Source organism: Hydra vulgaris, chromosome 05, assembly GCF_038396675.1.
Source record: "Hydra vulgaris chromosome 05, alternate assembly HydraT2T_AEP".
NCBI classification, from domain to species: Eukaryota; Metazoa; Cnidaria; class Hydrozoa; order Anthoathecata; family Hydridae; genus Hydra; species Hydra vulgaris.
In genome coordinates, this window is record NC_088924.1 from 39,064,152 (window position 1) to 39,086,500 (window position 22,349).

Consider the following 22,349-nt stretch of genomic DNA (forward strand, 5'->3'; position numbering starts at 1 on the left):
ACAAAAAAATTTGTTATTTTGTCATTATACTTCCTTTATACTTTATATTCCTGTATCCTTTATACTTGCCATTATACTTCCTGTACATAGTTTAATATTAACTCCATGAATCTGCATAGTTTTTTTGTTGTAAAAATTTTGAATGATAATGGTTTGAATGATAAATGTACTTACCACAGAGTTTTTTACACAATTAGATAAGGTTTTCCCTTTTTATAAAAAAACATTTGTGCTGCATTATACGTTTTTGTTCTACTGGAGACTTTTAACAAAAAAATTGTAATTAAGCAAAGAATGCCGCTTTTCTACTTTGTTGTTTTTTTAAATGCATTAAATATTTTGTTTTTATCACAGTAAAATCAAATTTATTTGCACTATTTCTTACTAAATCTAAAAAAAGGTAATATATATAGTTTTTTCGGTTTTGAAATTGTATTAGCAGAACTTGTTTTTAACAAATTCAGCATAATTTTGAAATTTATGTATCATATTTATAACACTAATATTAGTTTTGTATTTAAAATAAAATAAATGTAAGTTAAACTTATAAAGCATTTACTTATTGGTCATGTTATCTTTATTTGATTATTATGCGTTTTATATAAGGCTATATATAAAGGCATTCTTCTACATAGAAATTAATTACAAAAAGGAAAACCCAAACATAACGTGAAGAAGCTTTTTTGTATTGATGTCATTTACTAACTACAAAGTTGCATTAATCAGACTAGTATTTTTTATTTAAAAAAATCAAAAAGCTGGAACTTACCTTCGAGAAAAAAAAATTGTATTAAAAACTATAAATTTTTTTACTAGTATCTCAATAAATAATTGGTTCTCCAAAGTTTAATAAACATGAAACTTATATTTTAAGGATTATTTATGATATGAGCACAACTTGTCTTGACACTTGGTGATCACTTTAAGAATATCTAAAATAGATTCATTAAGAACCATTATGGTGTCTTTACTACCAGATTCTTTTTTTTTTCTTCCTGGAAAATGTGAAAATCACCGCAGTTTTGCAACTGAATTAAAGTAACAGATAGCTCTATGTGTTTATTTCTTCACCTTTTAGTAAACTTGGTACTGATGTTTATTTTTACCCTGCTGTTTATAGTCACTCCTGTTCATGGTATATGTTGAAAGCTTGTAGCTGAATTTTTAAAACCTGTAGAATAGACAGGTGAGGATGAGTATCAATTTCACCAGCAAACCAAGTTTCTGACATGTTTCCTCATTGAATGAGCAAACATGTTGCAAACTTACATGCTACTTAATGTGTATATTTGATGTTTTAAGGTTGTATGCACTTTTGAGGACAAGTCAACTATCTAGTAAACTGTAACATAATTTTTTTTGTCTCATAAATTTCCACTTCCAGACTGAATAAAGTTTTAATACTAGATTAACAAAATAGAACACTTAAAGAAGCTTTCTAATTATTTATTTTATATAAATAATATTATTCTAAGTTATTTAGTTATTAAAGTTACTTATTATTATTCTTATATTATTTTATAAATTGTTATTAAAAAAGAAAATCAAATCAAATTACCATTAAAGTTGTTTAATAAAGGTGTAGTTTTTAATCTTAAAAAAAGTTTTTTGTTGAAACAAAACTTGGTGCAGCTGAAACTCACAACAATAATTAATTAAACTATAATTGTTACAACAATATTGAATTAAACCATAATATGTTTCAATACATGCAAAAAGTTTTAATTTTTAACAATTAAAAAAAAACAGATAATAGCTCTTTTTGGATTTTTTAAAAAAAAAAAAAAAAAAAAGCTGTTTTATTGTTACTGTTAAAAACAGAAGCCCTAATTTAAAAAAATTATTTCTTTGCAAAACTACTCTTACTATTATTGCTTATTATTTTTAATCTTTCTTAACAGGGTCTTCCAAATGGCACTAAAAATAGGTTATCATTTCCAATGTCTGTAGTACCTGAAGTCAGAGATAAACTTTCAAAATTTGCTGAATTTTATAGCAAACTTGGTAATTTGTTTTTAGGAATTTTTTATCATTAATTTATTTGAAATTATAGTTTTATTAAAATATATTAAATTAATTCAACAGCAATAAGATAACAGTCAAATTTAAAGTTTATTTTTAAATTTTAGATACAGAGGCTGAGCGAGAAGTTCCTGAAGATGGAAAGTTGCATAGGTAAGAAAATATTTTCAATACTAGTCACTTTCTAAGATTTAAATGTTTAGTTAGGAAGGAAGGAGTCTCCTTTGTCTCGTTTAAAAAAGTTTTTATTATTATTAAGTGGATATTTATTATTGTTTTTTGTATTAGATTATTAGATATTAAATTGTAAAATTTTTTGTTTCAATATTGTATAAATATTTTTAGGTGAAATTAATTTAAATAATAAAGTATAATAGACAAAAAGTTAAAAGTGTCAGGGCTCGAATTCACGTAAAAAAAAAAATCTAATCGCAAAAAAAAAAATTTTTTTTTGCCCAACCCCCTCCTCCTTCATTCCTGGCGCTGCCATGCAGTAATGGGGGTGCGTTAGTATAAAATTGTATCATTTGCACATGAGTTCTTAATTGTTATTTTTTTAACATATTAACTTAGTTCTTTATCTATAATATAGGGAAACTTTGATAAATAAGGGTGCCAATCAGGGTTGCTCTCCCAGGTGGCCCTGATTATCTTGTTTGGCAGAGTTTAAAATAGCGTAAGTTACTGTTATAATTTTTTTTATTTATAACTCTGCCGCTGTTTTTCAAAACGCCTTAAGATGCTTCTCAGTGTAGTTATAGCGATTCAGTAAAATTTACATAAAAAATTTCTAAAATGTTCCGAACTTTGACTCTCTTTTACTTAAGCGGTAAATGAAATAAAATAAATGAAACTTTATGTTTGTTCCTGCTTGTGTTTTTAAAAAAAAAATTTGATTTTTTTTAATATATATACAGAAATAATAGTTTTTATAAAGTCAAAATTTGAACTTTAATGCGATTACGCTCAGCCTGTTTTCATCAAAATCTCATCAAAAAAACTACAAAGTATCTAAAATATAAATATCATTATAGATCAAAAGAGCTAAAACTATTACCAAGTGTTTAAACCCAATAATTTCTTTAGAAACCTGTTTTTTTTTTCACTAAAAATTTTGGTGTTCTCTACTTATTATTTAAATGTCTTAGCAATAGTTAAAATAACTGCACCTAGCAAAGACTAAACTTAAAAATAGGGTTCAATAATTTGAAGTTCTACAAGTCTGCAAATTGTTATAATAGTAGCAACTACTTTATATAAAATTTGAAAAGATAATTTTATTTTAATAGGTTTTTTTCTTTTTAAATAAATTTTGAAAGATTTTTTTGCGGTCCACAATAAGACATGCAAGCAAATTTTCCCAATAAACTATCTGATTGTTTATCATGCAGACCAGATATTTTACGGAAAAGTCTTTATTGTTTAAACTAATTACTGACTGCAATCTCTTGAAAATGACCTGAACTACGCTGAGTTATTACATATTTTGAGAAAAATGCAATTAAAAAAAATTATTTGTTGAAACTCTTTGTAAAATGTTATTTGAAACTAATAACTTTTATGAATTTCTTTCTCTGAGTTTCTTCAAAAATATTCATTTATAACGTTGGTAGACATCTAAATTAGCTTATTTTGTAAAAAAAAATAAAAAATGAATAATTTTACCTTAAGGTGTTTTGAAAAATGGCTGCAGAATTAGTCATGAAAAACTATTAATGTTCATGCCAACAATAAACATTATTTTTAAAGCGCATTGGATTGGTATTGTAAAACAACAATAAAACAAACTGCAAAGTTGTTTTAAAAATACAAAGAGCTTGTATTAATGTAAAACAACTTCGTGACGTTGTTATATACAGTTTATAACAATAATTACATAAAACAAATTTAAAATAAAACGAAGTAAATAAATAGAATTTTTCTAATAAAAAATTAAAACATCGTCGTCATAAAACTTTAAACTTCATATTTGCGCAAAAACGTGCCATGACCATGCAAGTCTACAAAAGACCAAATGAGTAAGATTTTTATTTATTGTTTCTTGATATAGCGTACTATTGGTGTGGTAGTGGTGTAGTGGTAGAGCGCTTGCTTCATAAGCGAGAGGTTCTGAGTTTAATCCCCACCATGTCCCTGATAGTACCGCTTTCTCCGCACAGTGGCCTTTAACAGAATTAACAGAAGAAGAAAAAAAATTTAAAATTAAGTTTTTCGTGGTTTGTGGATGTTTTCATTCAATTTTTTTATTTAAATTGTTTTGCAATAAAAAGTGAAACAAAAAATCTGATTTAATAAATCAAATTATATATTTTCTTAAGTTTAAAAATATTCTTAAATTAATTTTTAGAAAAAAATTTCTTTAAACAGAAAATAATTTTTTAATTTTAATTTTTCATAATTTAGTTTTTATTTTAACTTTTTTTTTTTTTTTTTTTGTTATTCACCTCCTCAAGGCCGATAAAGCCACTACAGATGAGGAGGCTACTTAAGGGTTATAACCCTCTCTCAACTCTATAACTCCGAAACACGAACCTTGACAAACAAGGCTGCTGCGCGGAGAAGCAAGTTGAGCGCGGTACTACCAGAGACGTGGTGGGGATCGAACTCTGAACCTCTCACTTATGAAGCGAGCACTTTACCACTACACCACTACCGCATTTTGTAATCACTGGTTTAATATTTGTTTATTCAAAATGTTTACGATTTTAATAAAACTTTCTTCCTCACTTGCACTATGTTCTAAATCTGATATTGTTACTGTAGCTAGATGCACTAAACATTTATCTAACTACAGTAACAATATCAGTTTTAGAAACTTTCAGCAACAATTCTGGCTATACTGGATTTACGGAATTATTATTATGGAATTGGTATTACAGACACCGCTAAATTAAATTTAAATTATTGAGCATTAAAATTTTTTTATATAACAAATTTTGAGTAAAAACAATATACTTTAGGATGTATATATTGTTTATGCAGCCCTGGTCACAAACCTGGCCCTGGTCAAATATCAACCCCAGTTGTTTACTATATATATGTGTATATATATGTATGTATATGTATATATATATGTGTATATATGTATATGTGTATATATGTATACATATATATATCTAAATGTATACATACATATATATATATATATATATATATATATTTATATATATAAAGCATGACGCAAGTAAATGTAATTTTACTCAATAAACATATTTACATCATTAGTTTAATTATGTCAGTTGCGTATTTTAAAGTACAGCATTGTAATTTAATTTAATTTGAAACCACATTAAAATTTGTTGTAAGTCTTTATCTTTATAAATTATTTATAAAATATCTTTAAACTAAACAATATTGTTATAAAAAAAGTTATCAATAAAATTTAAACTTGTACTAATTTTTTCTTAAAACATTCGTTTTTTTTTAACGATGGGGCAATTGTTTGTGGTTGAATTTCTAAACGGTTAAAAAAATAAAAACCATCAACATTTTGGTTTTAACAAAATATTTGCATACTACTCATAAATTAGTCAATCATTTCTAATTGATGTTTATTCTATGATCAATTCAAAAAATTTCAATTTCAATTTTAAAAAAAATTTATATTTATTAATATTTAATATAATAAAATAAATTAAAATTTTTAAATAACAAAATATTTCACAAATGTTTTTTACAATTAATTATTGTCTAATGTTTTCTGCATAAACTATTTTGAAAGATTGTTCAAATTATCTAATTGAAAAAGTTTTGGCGTAATATAGATGCCTTGACACATAGGTGAAATCGCCATTTTGTACGCAAAGTTTAATGTGTAATACTCCTTAGCAAGACCTATATATATACCAACACTCATACATACATACATGCATACATAAATATACAACCCTCGATATTAGGCAATACCGACCTTAAAGTATATGTATGTATGTATGTATATATATATATATATATATATATATATATATATATATATATATATATCAGGCCTTGTTACGAGATTTCGCTGCGTAGCGAAAACGCGTAGCGCATTTCTAAGTAAAGGCGGCTTTCCACGGAGCGAATTAATTCGCGCGAAGCGAATTAATTCGTGTCTAATTTTTCGCTGAACCAGAGTTTTAATTTCCACGTAAATTTAGCGTAACTTTTAGCGCGCTTTTTGGAAAACATGTTGATGAAAAGAAGATTGTTGTTAGTTCGAAGAAAATTAATTATTTTAAATATGATGCAAATGAAAAGAGAAAAAAAAGAATAAAAAACGATTTTGGGTGAGAAAAGTTTATGCCGAACGCCTACAGAAAGAAGAGTTTCATTTGTTAGTACAGGATTTACGTTTACACGACCAGGAATATTTTTTTAAGTATTTTCGCATGTCTCCAACAACTTACAAAGAGTTGCTTTCGTTCGTAGCACCTGTCATTGTAAAACAGAGAACTACCATGAGAGACCCTGTTAGTCCTAGTGAAAGGTTGGCCGTAACACTTAGATTCCTTGTAACAGGTGATGCTCAGTGTACTATTGCTGCAAGTTACAGAATCAGCGCTTCTACTATCAGTAGGATTATTAGTGAAACGTGTGCTGCTACTTGGAGTTCATTGAAAGAGAGAAACTATCTACACGTTCCATCAGAAAAACAAGAATGGAAAACAATTGCAAAAGAATTTGAAAATATGTGGAATTTTCCGCATGCTATAGGTGCAATAGATGGCAAGCACATTGTTATGCAAGCTCCTCATAATAGCGGATCAGAGTATTTTAACTATAAGAAAACGCATAGCATAGTTCTTCTAGCTGTTTGTAATGCTAAATACGAATTTACTATGGTAGACATTGGTGACTCTGGAAGGCAGAGTGATGGTAGTGTTTTTAATAACTGTAGTCTTGGTTATGCAATTGAAAATAATAAATTGAATATTCCTGATCCAGAAAAAATTGGTAACTCAGATAAAATACTACCGTACGTTTTAGTTGCTGACGATGCTTTTGGTTTAAAAAGGCACATGATGAAACCATATCCCAATCAAAACATTCTTTTAAAACAAAAAATATTTAATTACAGACTTTAAAGAGCCAGAAGGGTTATAGAAAATACATTTGGTATTGCTACATCACGTTTTCGAATTTTTCGCAGACCAATTATTGCTAATCTCGAAAAAGTAATTTTAATTACACAAGCGATTGTAGCCTTACACAACTTTCTAATGAAAAAAAGGTCAGCAAACAATTATCTCTACTGCCCCACAAATTACACTGATATCGACGGTCCTGCTGGGTTTAGACCAGGTGATTGGAGGCAAGATAATTCATGTTCTGCTGCACTGCAACCACTGTCATCAGGTTCTAACAACTACTCAAAAGATGCAAAGCAAGTTAGAGATGACTTTAAAGAATACTTCAATTCACCAGAAGGTGAACTCGAATGGCAATTAGACTTAGTAAATCATAAAGAAATCGCTTTAAAAAACTGTTAACACGTCAATTCTTATTTTTTTTAAAAAGTTCTAAAGCGTTCTAGAATTTCTGTAAATTTCTATAATTTCCATAAAGTTTCTGGATTTAAATATATGTTAATACTCTTGATAAACATTTAGAAATTCATTTGAATGTTATTACATATAATTTATTTTATTTGTATCTGTAACACAGATAAAAATAAGGCATTAGCAAATATAAAATATATAAAAGTAGATTTTAAAAAACATTTAGGTGAAAAGCAAATATAAAATACATAAGTAGATTTAAAAAAATAAATTTAAGGTAAAAAGTCTCCATAGTAAACCATGTAGTTTAAGGGTAGTTGCTATCAACTATTTGTCAAAACATTACGACACTTTATATTCTGATATTTTATTATGACAAAGTTAGTAATGTTAACAACTGATATGATAAAAAGATTTTTAGAGTAGGTTATAATATAAAATAATATTATATATATATATATATATATATATATATATATATATATATATATATATATATATATATATATATATAATATATATATATATATATATAATATATATTTATACATTTATGTATATATTTATTATATATATATATATAATAATAATAATATAAACCTAATATAGACCTATATATATATATAATAATATATACCTAAACACTTTATCGTAAGTGTGTATATATATACATACATGTATGTATATATATATATATATATATATATATATATATATATATATATATATATATATATATATATATATATATATATATATATGTATGTATATTTATATAACTTATATTATAATTTACTCTAAATTTCTTCATGCTCGCCATACTTCATGTTGAAAAGAAGCGTTCTTATCTTTATCATGGCCCGTCTGTTTTCTTTTATTGGGAGTTCTTTCATAATTGGAATAAGGCTTCGACAAAATAGGGTTGTTTCATCTTCCTCGACATCTTCCATTGACTTTTTTATCATCTTGTCACACTCTACTAATGATTGTGACAATTGTGACAATGACTCATCATTTTGATTTTTGATCCGTGCTTATTTTGGAATGGATGGTCTTGTACAGCTTAATCTTTTTCGATTTTCAGTTATAATTAATTCACTGCTACAACTACTGACACTTGGACTTAATGGTAAAATACTGCACTGTGAGTAAAATGACGGTGAAGCAAAATCTGGAACAACATCTACATTAGAATCCGTTGGTTTGTTCGCACTTTTTTCATGTAAAAATGCCATTTGATCAAAAAACTTACATTTTGGTAAGTTTGAGGCTGCTGCTCCTGATCTAGTCATACGGTTACGTTTATCTAAACATTTTTTTAGTGTGTCTTTCAGATTTTTTAACTTTTTCTGAAGGAAGTCCTCTTTTTTACAAAATTTCAATGCAAGTTTTTTCAACGAATTTAATTTCACTAATCTATCTTTGTATGTGCGATGATTAACATCCCATAAGCTTGGAAGCTCACGAACAGCTTCTAGAAAATTATCTATATCGAATTCAACAGCCATACAATTATCGCTTTCATTCTCTTTATTTTCGTCTACTTCACCAACTACTTCTTCATTCGTGATTGCAACTTCATTTTGAGAAGCATTTAATAAAGTTTCCAATAAATCAACGTTAACATTTCTTTCTTTAAACCACTGAATAAACGTGTTACTATTGTCGGCCATTATAATTTTGTTGTGTTTGTTTTTTAAATGCCGAATGTGCCATTTTTGCTTATTTCAAAGGTTCTGATTGGCCCTTTCTTCAAGCGAAAAAATTTGCTACAAAAAAAGTAGAAGTCGATCCAACTATTTTGCGAAGAGAAATTTTTCGTCTAGCGATAAAAAAAATCTTTGTGCGCATGCGCAGAATTATTCTTGGAGAAAATATTCGCTTCGCGCGAATTAATTCGCTCCGTGGAAAGCCGCCTTAACTCAACTCAGCAAATATATTTTGCATCGTTAGAAGTTATATTGCGTCACTAGCGTCTTTTCAAGTACCGCATTGTAATTAAAGTTATTAACGCGTTAAAAATCATACAAACAGTTTGTTTTTTTCTCACTATAACAAAAGTTACAAATAAAATCTAAGTTCTTATTAAAAAAATCATTTTTATTATTTTTTTCAAATATGAACTAAATTTTATTTTGAAAAAAATATTTTTTTCATGAAACGTAAAATATTTGTTTATTTTCTTATGATTTTATATTTGGTTTTTGGTTATTTTATTAACTGTTAAAACATTTTTTCTTATTTAATTTGTGAACTCTTTTTAATAATGTTTTTAAACAATAAAGTTTTTTTTTGTTATTTATCCAGTTACCGATAACATGTTCGTGATCATAATTTATTTTCATAAATTAAATGAACGTCATTAAAACTTTACGTTATTGAATTAACAATAAACAAAATATCTTATTAATAAAATATTTACATCAAAATAAATCGTGCATTTTTTAAACTTATTATGACTAAAAATAATTTTTATATTTACAAGGAATTCATATATTTAATTCCTTAAGATAAAACTTAAAACACTTTTTTTTTTAACTAATTTTTAATAACAAAAAATAAATTATGAAACAAACTGTTTCTTTAACAAAAAAATCTATTATTTTACAATTGCGGTTAAATGCTTTTACTTACGACTTTATTTCTTGTGAATAAACGTCACGTTAACGGTAATCAAAAGATAATTTAAATATTCTAAAAGATATAAGTTTTTGCGTAGCGCAAAACTGCTGAACGCGTAGGCAAATCGCCTTTTCGCAAGCAAAATGCGAGCTGCGTAGCGCTTCTTAACAAGGCCTGATATATATATATATATATATATATATATATATATATATATATATATATATATATATATATATGCATATGCATATGCATATGCATGCACATTTGTATCATTTTTATATTTACATTTGTGTCATTTTTATATTTTTAATTGTATCATTTTTGTGAATTAGTGATGATATTCGATCAGCTCAACGGAAGATCTATTTTGATTTAAAAGAAAATAAGCGTGGAATTTTTTTGCGTGTTAGCTGCACGGCATCGTATGGTTCTAGTCGTCACACAATTGCATTACCAGCTCAAGGAATAGAAGAAGTTCGTGATGTTTTATCTGAATTTATTGAAGAATATGGTCAAGATGAAGAACCCCATGAGACACCAGAGTTTCAAGAGATGAGAGTAGAAAGAAAACGGTTTTATTTTGACTCTGGGTCAAATGACCGTGGAGCCTTCCTAAGAATTTCTGAGGTATATAAAAAAATTGTTTTTTAAGTTCTTCATTCATATTACATTTCATTAATTTTGTCTATCTTTTTATTCTAAGGTTACAAGCAAGTATAGGAGTTCTATTACTATTCCAAAGCAAGGGTTAAGCAAATTTAAAGAAATTCTAAGTAAGTTGCTCATCATTTATTTATGATTGTTTATAATTTTTAAAAGTTAATTTCCAATCCTATAGATTATAAACTGTTATGTAATTTTTTTTCCAGTCAAATTTTTATTTTCTTGTATTTTCATTATATTAAAATATAGTACAAGGCACAAATCAAGTGATTTATTACTATTAAAGTTTAAAGTTATTAAAATGTCTTAAGCTATTTATGTTTAAATTTATTAACAATAATAATAGTAATAACAACAGGGTTTTATATTCTAAAAGCCTGTGGGCGGCAGACCTTTGTTATTTTATAAAAGCTGAAAATTACAAGTAGGAACAATATTTAACTATGTACTTGATATCATGGCTTTGACTGGTAACAAGTTACATACAAGCGGTTGCCACCCAAAATTGTAAGAACACTACGCTTTACAATTTGATATATTTCAGCCGGTATTGTAAACACCTTTGGTACCTGTTACCAGCAAAAACCACCATGATCTAAAATTCATAGTTGACTGTTGTTCATACTTATGTTAGCAGCATGCGCTAAGAAATTTCAATCTTTATAAAATAACATAGGTCTTGTAGCCATTGGTCTTTTAGACTATTGTAATAAGATTTGATATTTTAATTTCAAGATCGATGTATAAATATTTTTTATTGAATAATACTAATTGAATTTTGTAATGAAAATATTCACAGTTTTTAATAAACTGAGAGTTTGAAAACCAGAAGTTTTGCCAGATCACAATTCATGATCACTTTATTTGTACCTAATAAAAAAGATATTATTTTATAAATTTTTTAATAGTTTGTTTGATTATTTGTTAAAATATTTTAATGTGTTATCACAAGAAATGGGTATTACAATAATTTGATGTATCGTAATGAGCGGTTTCTATATTATATCAGTTATTCTATATGTTAAAATCAAGTATGCAGGGCTCCAAATAGCTATCGGACATTGTCCGGTAAAAAATGACATCTATCAGACATATTGTCCTACCCATATTTTGTGTGCATTTATTTTATAATCACTTTAGTTGTTCCAAAATTATTAATAAACTCAGTATTGTATATTAACTTCATTTTTTTTTTAACTTTTAATTAAACAAAACAGAAAATGAAGTTGAACACTTAGCTACGATTTTGGAGGTTGAAGTCACAATTTTAAAAATATTTGATTTTTTTTACTTAAATATTTGTACCTGGCTATTTCCAATGAAATGATCAGAAATTAAAAAATTATTTTTAAGTACCTGTATTTATCAATTTAAAATAATATAGTCAATTTGTTGTATACCTGATTTCGATGCTCAAGAAATCCAAGTGGCCTTGATGATAACAAAAAAAAGCATTTTATATTCATTGATCTTTCAAAAAATATAAAGATTTTTATCTGCAAGTATATGGATAACGAGGCACGGTCCCCACTTTTCTGTAGTGCTAATGAATGTACATGTTAAAATTGTTTTCAGAGCCCCAAGCATTAGAGAGGACTGAGGCAAGTGCCCCTCTGTCTCTTTTTTTTTCAATTCAAAAGTTTTGAATTATACGGTGTAAAATTTTGTTAAAATCAATATTTTAGATGGATGACTGTTTTTAATACATGTACTTAAAAATCAAAAGTCTTATAAACATATGTACTTTTTTAAAACATTCTTTAAAATATCATTTAATTCAAAATGATCAAAAACTAAATTGAACAAATATAAACCAAAAACATTTTTTGAAAACAATATTTTCAAATTATCTTTAGTTTATTAAAAATGCAAAAAAATAAAAATTTTAACCCCCAATAATAATCAAAAAACAAGATTCCACTACAAAATGTGGGGTTAATGACACAGCCTCTCTCCCCTCCCTCCCCCCTCATCCCTCCCCTGGGATTTTGGGCCTTGAAAACAACTTGAACATGCTAGTCTAGAAGTTTGTGAAAATTTAATGGCCATCCTCCGCAACAAAAAAGTGGGACCATGCACCATTATCCATATATGGAAATCCGTATACTTGCAGATCAAAATCTTTATATTTTTATGAAAGATCAATGATTATAGAGTGTTTATTTTATTTTTTTGATATCATCAAGGTCACATGGGTCTCTTGAACATCAAAATCAGATATATAAAAAATTGCCTATATTAATTTAAACTGATAAATACAGGTACTTAAAAATAATTTTTTATATTTCTGATCATTTTATTTAATTCACAACCCTTGAAAATGGCCAGATACAAATTTTTAACTAGAAAAATTAAATATTTTTAAAATTAAAATTATTTGTAACTTGAAACCTCTAAATAAACATTGCAATTCTGAGGGAAAAAGAGGGGCCTGGTCAACATCTGTTAAAAGTAAAATGGTCATATTTCAGGATCTCCTTGGAGCCAGAGGCTAAAATTTTCAAGGAATCAAAATATAAAAATCACCAAAATCTGAAATAAGGTGACATTTTAAAAAATTTCTGGGTCATTTGACAAGGAAATTACCCATGATGAGGTTACCTTGAAAACATAGAAACAAGATTCACCAATAAGTCAACATTGCCGAATGCTGACCCTAATTCCAAGTGCTGCAGTTAATATATAGAATAATTGGTTAATAAAATCAGGTTTAAATTCTCCTACCATTCTTTTAATGTGCTTCAGCTTAGTACCTTCGCTCAATCACCTTTCTTTTTGTTCTTTATCATTCTCCTTCTCAAGGTTGTACCCTTTTAAACAAAATTTCTGATCAAATTGACCAAGCCCTTTTTCTATCCCATCGATATTGTTGCTATTGGTAAATTAAATGCTCATGGCACTGAATGGCCTGGCACCATTAACCCTGTTACGGATCTGATCTTATTACCTCTCCCAAGGCTAAAGTAGAACTATTTGCAAAGAACTTTTCCTCAAATTCTATTCTTCAATATAATCACTATACTCTTCCCGCTATTTTAGTTAAACAGGTTAACCAGTTGGTAGACATCCAAATCAATCTGGCTTTTGTTGCTCAAGTCATTTTTTCAATTTGACTCTTCCTTGGCTGGTGGTCCAGACAACCTTCTTGCCAACAAAAAGTGTTCTCCAGAACATTCTTTAATTCTATCTAAACTATTTAATAAGTGTTTGACTGAATATTGTTTTCCTTCCTGCTGTAAAATAGCATATGTTCCAATTTTTGAAAACTCTGGAGAACATTCTGACCCCTCTAACTATAGTCTTATTAGTCTTCTCTCTATAATCAGTATAGTCTTTGATAAACAAATTTCTAGCATCTTATCTTGAGTCTTATTAATTTTTGACAATCTATATGGTTTTCCATCTTCTGATTCTAGGGCTGACTTGTTAACTGCTGTAACTGAAAGATTCTATCATGCATTAGATAGAGTGGCAAAGCAAGGGCTATTTGTCTTGACATATCTAAAGCTTTTAACAAAGTTTGACATGCTGGTCTTCTCCATTAGCTTGCTTCATATCTGCGAAAGGTTTTGAGATAGTTTAATCATTTCTTTCTAACCCCAATATTAAAGTCATTCTTAAAGGCTTCATTCCTTCATTTTCAGTAGCTTGTGATACTTCATAGTTCTTTGGTCCTTTATTGTTTTTTATCTACATTAATAATTTTCCTGACAATTCTACATCTAAAGTGGCTTTATTTAGTGTCAACTCAATTGTATGCTCCTGCCTTGACAAAATAAGTCTTCTCTATTCGATTGCTTAGACAAACCATCTTGAATCTGATCTCACTTCTGTAACAGTTTGAAACCTGCAGTGGCTTGTGAATTTTAACTCCAACTAAACTCAGTTATTTACTTTAAACAATTATCACAATATTGTCTACAGTCCTATATTAATGAATGGTAACCCTTTTACGGAATCCTCTTCTTTACTTCTTTTTGGATTATCATTCACTACTGACCTCTCCTATACACAAATATATAACCATATATCAACCAGTGCGGCCGTGGCGCAGTGGTTAGAATGCTTGCTTTATAAGCAGGAGATCCAGGTTCGAAACGAGCTTTGGGCATATTTTCGCGTCGCGGTAAGGAAGGAGGCGTGAACTTCCTGGTTAAACGCACTTCCGCGGTGCTCTGTGACAAGACCGTTAGGACTTCTTGGGGCACCTAAAAATTAAAAAAAAATGAATATATACAATGAATTAACATATACCAATACATAAACCATATATACAATCAATTGTAAAGTTAGCATTTATAAGGTTGCTCTATCTTGTTCGCCATTTTCTTACTTCTGATTTCATTCTCTACCTCTACAAATCTCTTATTCATCCCATTTATGAAATAAGTTTGTCATATATGGGCTTGTTCTTCTAATGATGCTTTTACTCTTCAAGACAAGATCCTAAAACATTTTTAATGCAGTTGGATCTGTTTTATTTGCCTAATTTAAGCCTCTCTCCCATTGTTGAAAGGTTGCATCCTCTTACTCTTTTCTTCAAATACCATGATGGTTGATGCTCAAATGTGTTTTCCATATGATGTTTTCATCAAGCAAAACATCTAAAAACTTCGTGATATAATGATTTTTTATTTCAACATACCATGATTGTTGATGCTCAAATGAGCTATCATCTCTAGTTTTATCAGCTAAGCTAAAGCCTTTTACTGTATCTTTATCTTTCATGATCTTAACTTTAATTCATCTAGTTTTTACCCCCGCACTTCAGTGCTTTAGAACTTAACGTTCTTTTTAATTTTATTTATTAAATTTTGTAAATACTTTATTAAATGTAGCTTTTAATTATTTGCTTTTAGGTGACGTAATCAGCAAAATAGATGGTTGACCACGTTTGGTTCATTGCAACTCTCTTATTTTTTATTAGTAACTTTTTATGATAAAATCATAAACATTTATAGTACACTTAGGCTCATAGATTTGCTATACGAAAATTATTTCTTAATTTAAAAATATTATATTTTCGGACAGAACGTGGACTTTTTGCGCTAAAACTTGATTTTTTCGTTAAAAAATTTCGCGCTAAAACTTGAATGATTTTTCTATATATTAAAAAATAGCTTATACAAAATTTTTCGGTGTTAACTTTAAACGATTAACTTAAAAATTTATTTCGGTAAAAGTTTGTTTTTTGTATTTTATTTCTTATACCCTTCATTAATCACATCTCGTAAACTTACTATTTCCGCCGTTTTTTGACTTTTTGTATTTTATAGGGCCCTCCGTTAGTTAAATTCACGCCAGAAAGCCTGGGTCTGAAATAACCAATTTGAGGAAAAAAGTAAAAAACGATAACTTTATTTAAAATTTCTTACAGTTAACAAGAACGTATTATAGGGCTTTCGTTCATAATAAGACTTTAAGAATTAAGTAGCTTTATCTATATCCTAGATTTTAAAATGGTAAGACAGACGTGCTTCTGCTTTGTTTTTTAATAACTACTGTTTTAAAAAGGCAATTTGGAAACCAGTTTAACATTATAGCCTCTTTGCGTTAAAGTTATTCAGAATGAATACAAAAAAACTTTTCCTATCAAAATAAATCATGATCATATTGGCACAGCTAATTGGAGTAATAGAAAAAATTGATATATACCTAAAATATAACCTAATTTTAGGTATTTGAAAGCACAATCCACTAGAGCGTATTACGGCAAATACAATACAATTTTTAAATGATTGCTTTAACACATTACTATATTGATATCCTATTGTGTGTTAACTGAAGCAATTTTTTTGCTCTGAAGCATTCTGACAGCTTTTTTTTGTTGGCCAAATTTTCCTTGTTTTAATAAAGAAAGTTTATGAGGGAGTACAGAATTTCGCCCCGAAGACTATTTTGATGTTACTGGAGGTACCGTAAAATCGCATAAGTTTTGTCACCAAGTAACTTATACCATGTAAGAAAAATAAAAAAACAATGCAAAACTCAAGTTTTACAAACTTAATCTTGAATAATATTTGTTATTACCTCGTAAAAGTGGATCTATAAAGAAAAATGTTTATTTGCAACCTGCTGAAATAATTCTATAGCAAAACAACAATTCGAAGAAAGGCATTCTATTAAAATCAAATCAGTATTGTTAAGAATCGCTAAATTAGTTATAATAACAGAAAAAATTATTAATTTTTGAAAACTAACTACTTTTTTTGAAAGTTAATGTAACTTTGAAATACTCTTACTACGGTCATTCATGTAAAAACAACGAAGTAGACAATAGAAAGGAATGTTGATATTTGAAAAAATCACAATTTCCTATGTTTTGGTTATAAGTTATTTAATGTACAATTTTTGCTTAACTTGAGAAGATTTTCTTAGATCTTATGTGATCCATGGTGACATTAAACCTTTGTTGTTGTTTTTTATTTAAAGTACCTTTTGGAAAATTAAAGCTAAATGTTTTATAAAACGTTTTTAAGAATGTGTCATAAGCTAGAATAGCGTCTGCATATTTACTTGGTTCTAATGAGGCAACTGTTGTTAAAATGATTTTAAATTTCTTAAAGTTAAAAAGCATTTTGTAAACGTAATTTTATGTTGGAGTATTTTTAGTGCATTGATGTTAATTGAGAAAAAAAAAGGGAAGTGCTTAGAAATACCACTTATAAATAAACTTTTTTAAAGAGATTTATTAAAAATATCGTTATGATACTATCAGTTAAAGTAGCTAATATTGCAGTTATTATTTTAGATTTATTACTAAAAATGTAAAAAAAAAAATATACAATTAAAATTAAAACGTTTTATTTCCACAATTGGTTTGGTATTGTAAATAATCCAAAATAATATCACCTATTAAGTTGTAAAACGTTTTAAGAGCCATACCTCTAAAATCAAAGTCAGAACTTTATGCCTTATTCTTCAGAAATAACTCTTTTGCGAGAATCTAAAAGTTGAATGTAAATTTCTTTTACATTAAAATTTTCCAAAATTTAGTAACTCTTTCTTAAAATTTATGAGCAGTTGTAGTTTCATCAGAAATTTTTTTTTATTTTTTTTTAATATAACTTTTTGTATTTTGAATGAATAAAAATGCAACAAAATTTAGTCTAGATTATTTAAACGACTGATCTTTGCCAATGTTGAAATTCCGATAACTTTATATTTTTTTTTAGTTTACATTTTTACAAGAACAAACAAGGTTTAAGAAAGAAGATTGTACTGATTTTTCCGTCATAACATTTTACAAGCGTGTTTACATAAACCACATCAAGAAATAGTCAACCAAATAAAACGATTTTACAATAAAAGGTCTGAACAAAAACACATAGTTACCATTTAAAGTACTTTACTATATCATCTACTGAGAGAACTTTGGCTTCTCCATGCAATATTAGCATAACTTAAATGACTTTGAATGAATGAGTAATAAAGTTGAGTTAAATTTATTTTACATAAACATTCTTTGGCTTTATATAAAATCCTAATACTTTTAAAAACGTTTGTACCAATAAAGTTAAAATGTATTTTCCATATGATGTTTTCATCAAGCAAAACATCTAAAAACTTCGTCATATAATGTCTTTTTATTTCAACATCAATATTAAATTCGAGCAAACCTCAGGTTAAATATGCTTTTTTTGATACTGGATGGAAACATATCAACTTTGTTTTTTTAATGTTAAGAGTTATTGCATTTAAATCATTTGTATGCTGATAGAACTAATATATAAGGTATCAGTCTCCATCTTTTTTATCATGTTTTTTATCAACTTTTGTCAGTGTTTTTTACACACAAAAAAAGTAAAAAATGTAATAAGAAATTCTCTTTAAATGGTATTAATTATTCGAAAATTTTTATAAAAAATTAAAAAATTATAAAAACTTTGTAACTCAAAAATCAAAGAGATGCAGTTAATATTTCGTTTATTTCATCAAAGTTCTCAAAAAAGTAATCTGCAACACGTATGACGATGGAGTGTTTTTAAATGAAAATAATTATCGGTTAATGGTTATAGTTGGTTATAGAATTTAAAATACATTAGTTCGATCTTTTTACATTCCTTGCTTAAAGTTGAGGATGGTCCCAAAAAATACTTTAAAGATTTATCCTTTAAAACAAAAAAACACAGGATTGGTGAATTAGTTTAAAATTATTTTATGAATGTTTATTTTTTTTTAAAACACGCATCCATCAAAAAAAGTTTATTTTTCAAAAAAAGTAATCTATTACAGTAATCTCAACCTATTTTAACACCATTGAGTTTGTTAACCTTAAGGTGATAATGGTTAATCTTGAAGCGATAAACTTTAATCTTGAAATGATTAATAAAAAAGGAAATTTTTTAATTGCGAAGAGCGTATAGTTCTATTAACCATTTAAAAAGAACTACTTTTTATTAAATAAATGTCTTGATTACCCAGTTTGAAAAAAAATGTTATGAAAAACAAGCAATTTTTATGTTGAAAACAAATGTACATACCTAAAGCACATTAAAATGGATAAGAAAAGCATATTTTTGTATTCACAACCTATCAGAAGTTACAATATTTGAAACAAATATTGAAAAAGTGGTGGACAAATAGTCAATATTAGTCTCAAAAATACTTTAAAATATAATATACTTTACTTGTCTCAGTATGAAAAGCCTTCTCTCATACGAATACTTTTAGTTATGTGAAAAATATAAAAAATAAAAAGATATCAAAAGCTTAAATGAGTTTAAAGCTATTATGTTTTAAAGATTTTAATTTCGTCAAAATTTGATTGAAAGAAAAAGGCAAATCTTATCGTTTACATATACCCAGGTATAACAGAAAGTCATGTTCATCAATTCGGTTTTAAAGAAAACAGCCTTACCATTCCAACAGAATTTCTTCTGAGTGAAACAATAAGATACTATAAGAATAACAACTCTCTTTCTCTCTCTCTCTCTCTCTCTCTCTCTCTCTCTCTCTCTCTCTCTCTCTCTCTCTCTCTCACATACACACACTCTCTCTCTAATTATATATATATGTATATATATACTTATATATATATATATATATATATATATATATATACATATATATATATATATATATACATATATATATATATATATACATATATATATATACATATATATATATATACATATATATATATATATATATATATATATATATATATATATATATATATATATATATATATATACATATATATATATATACATATATATATATATTTATATATTTGTTTATGTATATATATATATATATATATATATATATATATATATATATATATATATATATATATATATATATATATATATATATATATATATATATATATACATATATATGCAATCTAGATGCCAACAAAGATTTTGACAGCTGTAATTGGGATTTGCTATTTAAAAAACTCTATTATCAGAAAAATTTCCCATTATCTATAGTTTATATTATTTCATTGTTATATTGGATAGGTACTGCTCATATATCATATCATGGATGTACATCAGAAAAATTTAGATTGTCTCAGCAAGTGCAACAGGATCCATACTTTTGCCTCATCTTTACAACATTTGCACTGAAAATCTTTTTGAAAAAATTGTTTTAGAATTCAACGTAGGCTTTTTACAGGTGTCATTGCTAGGGGTGCACAGAGGGTGGGGATCCAAGTCGGTTTCCACCGGGGTTCACGTTTATGGGGCATCATCAGATAACAAAACAAATATTATCAGTATGCCAAATAAAAAATTAAAAACATCAAATAAAGAAATAAAAACTGTTTACTTTTTTACCTTTATCCATCAGATTATAGAGAGATTTCAAGCTCTGAAACAGCAATGTAGATTATTTTCCTTCATCTTGTCTACGCCTAACATCAGTTCGTACTTAAAAAATAGTCAAGAATCTAAAGTTAAAGATCTCGTACTTATGTATCCAAATGATCTTAGTGAAGCCGAGTTTATTGATGAGTTCTCCCACTTTACGTCTGTTCGACGCCATCTACTAACAAACGATTGGCCCTTAGATCTTCTGAATAGCATTTATGCAAAGGGATTTGAAGTAGATTACCCCCAGATATTCTGTCTAGATCCTGTCAGTAACTGTGGTTGAAGAGAAAAGATCTTTTAGCAAGTTAGCTCTCGTCAAGAACTCTTTAAAAGCTACCATGGGACAGGATCGTCTTAACAACTGTCTTATCCTTTCAATCGAAACAGATTTTGGAAAGAAAGTTAATTACGATGTTGTAACTTTCAACTTTGCTGCAAGAAAAGCTCGTAAAGTCTTGGTATAACGTCAGAAAAACTTGATACTAAATCCAGAAATGTTTAGATGATGTGTTCAATTGTTTGATTTGTGAACTGTCTTAAATACAGAGTTTTTAAAATATTTTGTGAATACTAGAAATAATAGCTTTATTTTATTTATTTTTTTTTAGTGGTGGTTAGGGGGAGGGGGGAGTATTTTTTCAGAGAAAACTGAGTTTTTAATATCTGTTAGTTAGCTCGACTATCAATAACGTGATTTATATTAACTACTTTCTTATTAAGTCGCAAAGAAAATTAAAACATCTTTATTTCCGTTGGGATAATAAGAATAAATGTATAATGGCAACACTCAATTAAACGGAATATATAACGCAATTTCTATCTGTTGCAAAAGCTCTTATAAGAAACGGAATGCGATTTTACAAATTCTGCATAAGCACAGAATAGTCACTTTAATGGCGCAATCTGATTCGCTGATTTTGAAAGAAAGGCCAGCTTGCAAAAATCTAACTTTCAAATACAAAATTGTTAACACAGTTTCTCAATCCACGTGTTTCCAAGTTTAAAGTTTTTTTCCAAAAATTTAATTCAATATTTTATTTAACTCAAAATTTTATTTAATTCAAAATTAATTTCGAAGATGAAAATTTTTTTTAACTAAGAACGTCAAATAAATCTGAAGAAGAAGCAAATGCTTGAGTAGAAATAATATGAAAATAAAAAAGAGTATGGAAATAAAACACACATTAAATGGATAAAATCGTTCAAAGTGCGCCTACGAGGTTAGATTTTTTAAACCAATATTATTTTTAGTGTATAATTGATGAAAAGTATATGAGTTGAATGAAAATAATACTTTTTCATCAGTTACACACTAAAAATAATGTTATAATGTAATATATACAAATTTTAACTAGAGTTGGTCAAATTTTACTTACAAATCAACGTTTTGTGAGGAATTCATTTTTTATATAAAATTTATATTTTTTATATTAAATTTTTTATATAAAATAATAAAATTTGATAGGAAAAATATAATATGCTGTTTAGCTTAATTATTAAAAAACACATTAATAATTTAAGTATTTTTAATTTAAAACATAACCATCTTTATAAATGAAATTTTTTTTTGTTTCAAATTTAATTAAATGGTTTTTTTAGATGACCATAAAACTTATTGCTTACTTATTTATTGCTATTATTTTTAATACTTTAATACGTTTTGATAATAAATGTTATCTAATATCTTCTTATCATTATTTTTTTATACAGTGCATACTGTTAAACAATGATT

General features: G+C 27.1%; 2 protein-coding genes across 2 annotated transcripts in view; both read left to right on the forward strand.

Moving 5' to 3' along the window:
- Positions 1 to 15,784, forward strand: part of LOC100203528 (transcriptional activator protein Pur-alpha) — a 31,369-nt gene extending 15,585 nt beyond the window's left edge. The window contains exons 3-7 of the mRNA XM_065798149.1: positions 1,902 to 2,004; positions 2,130 to 2,175; positions 10,460 to 10,754; positions 10,831 to 10,900; positions 15,650 to 15,784. Coding sequence (XP_065654221.1) covers positions 1,902 to 2,004; positions 2,130 to 2,175; positions 10,460 to 10,754; positions 10,831 to 10,900; positions 15,650 to 15,678 — 543 coding nt within the window. The 3' untranslated portion in view covers positions 15,679 to 15,784. The remainder of the gene's footprint in view (positions 1 to 1,901; positions 2,005 to 2,129; positions 2,176 to 10,459; positions 10,755 to 10,830; positions 10,901 to 15,649) is intronic.
- LOC136080845 (uncharacterized) lies at positions 6,333 to 7,144 on the forward strand. Its single transcript, XM_065798150.1, has one exon. It carries the CDS (start codon positions 6,393 to 6,395, stop codon positions 7,086 to 7,088), a length of 696 nt encoding a protein of 231 aa, XP_065654222.1. The 5' UTR covers positions 6,333 to 6,392; the 3' UTR covers positions 7,089 to 7,144.
- Positions 15,785 to 22,349: the final 6,565 nt, after the last annotated feature.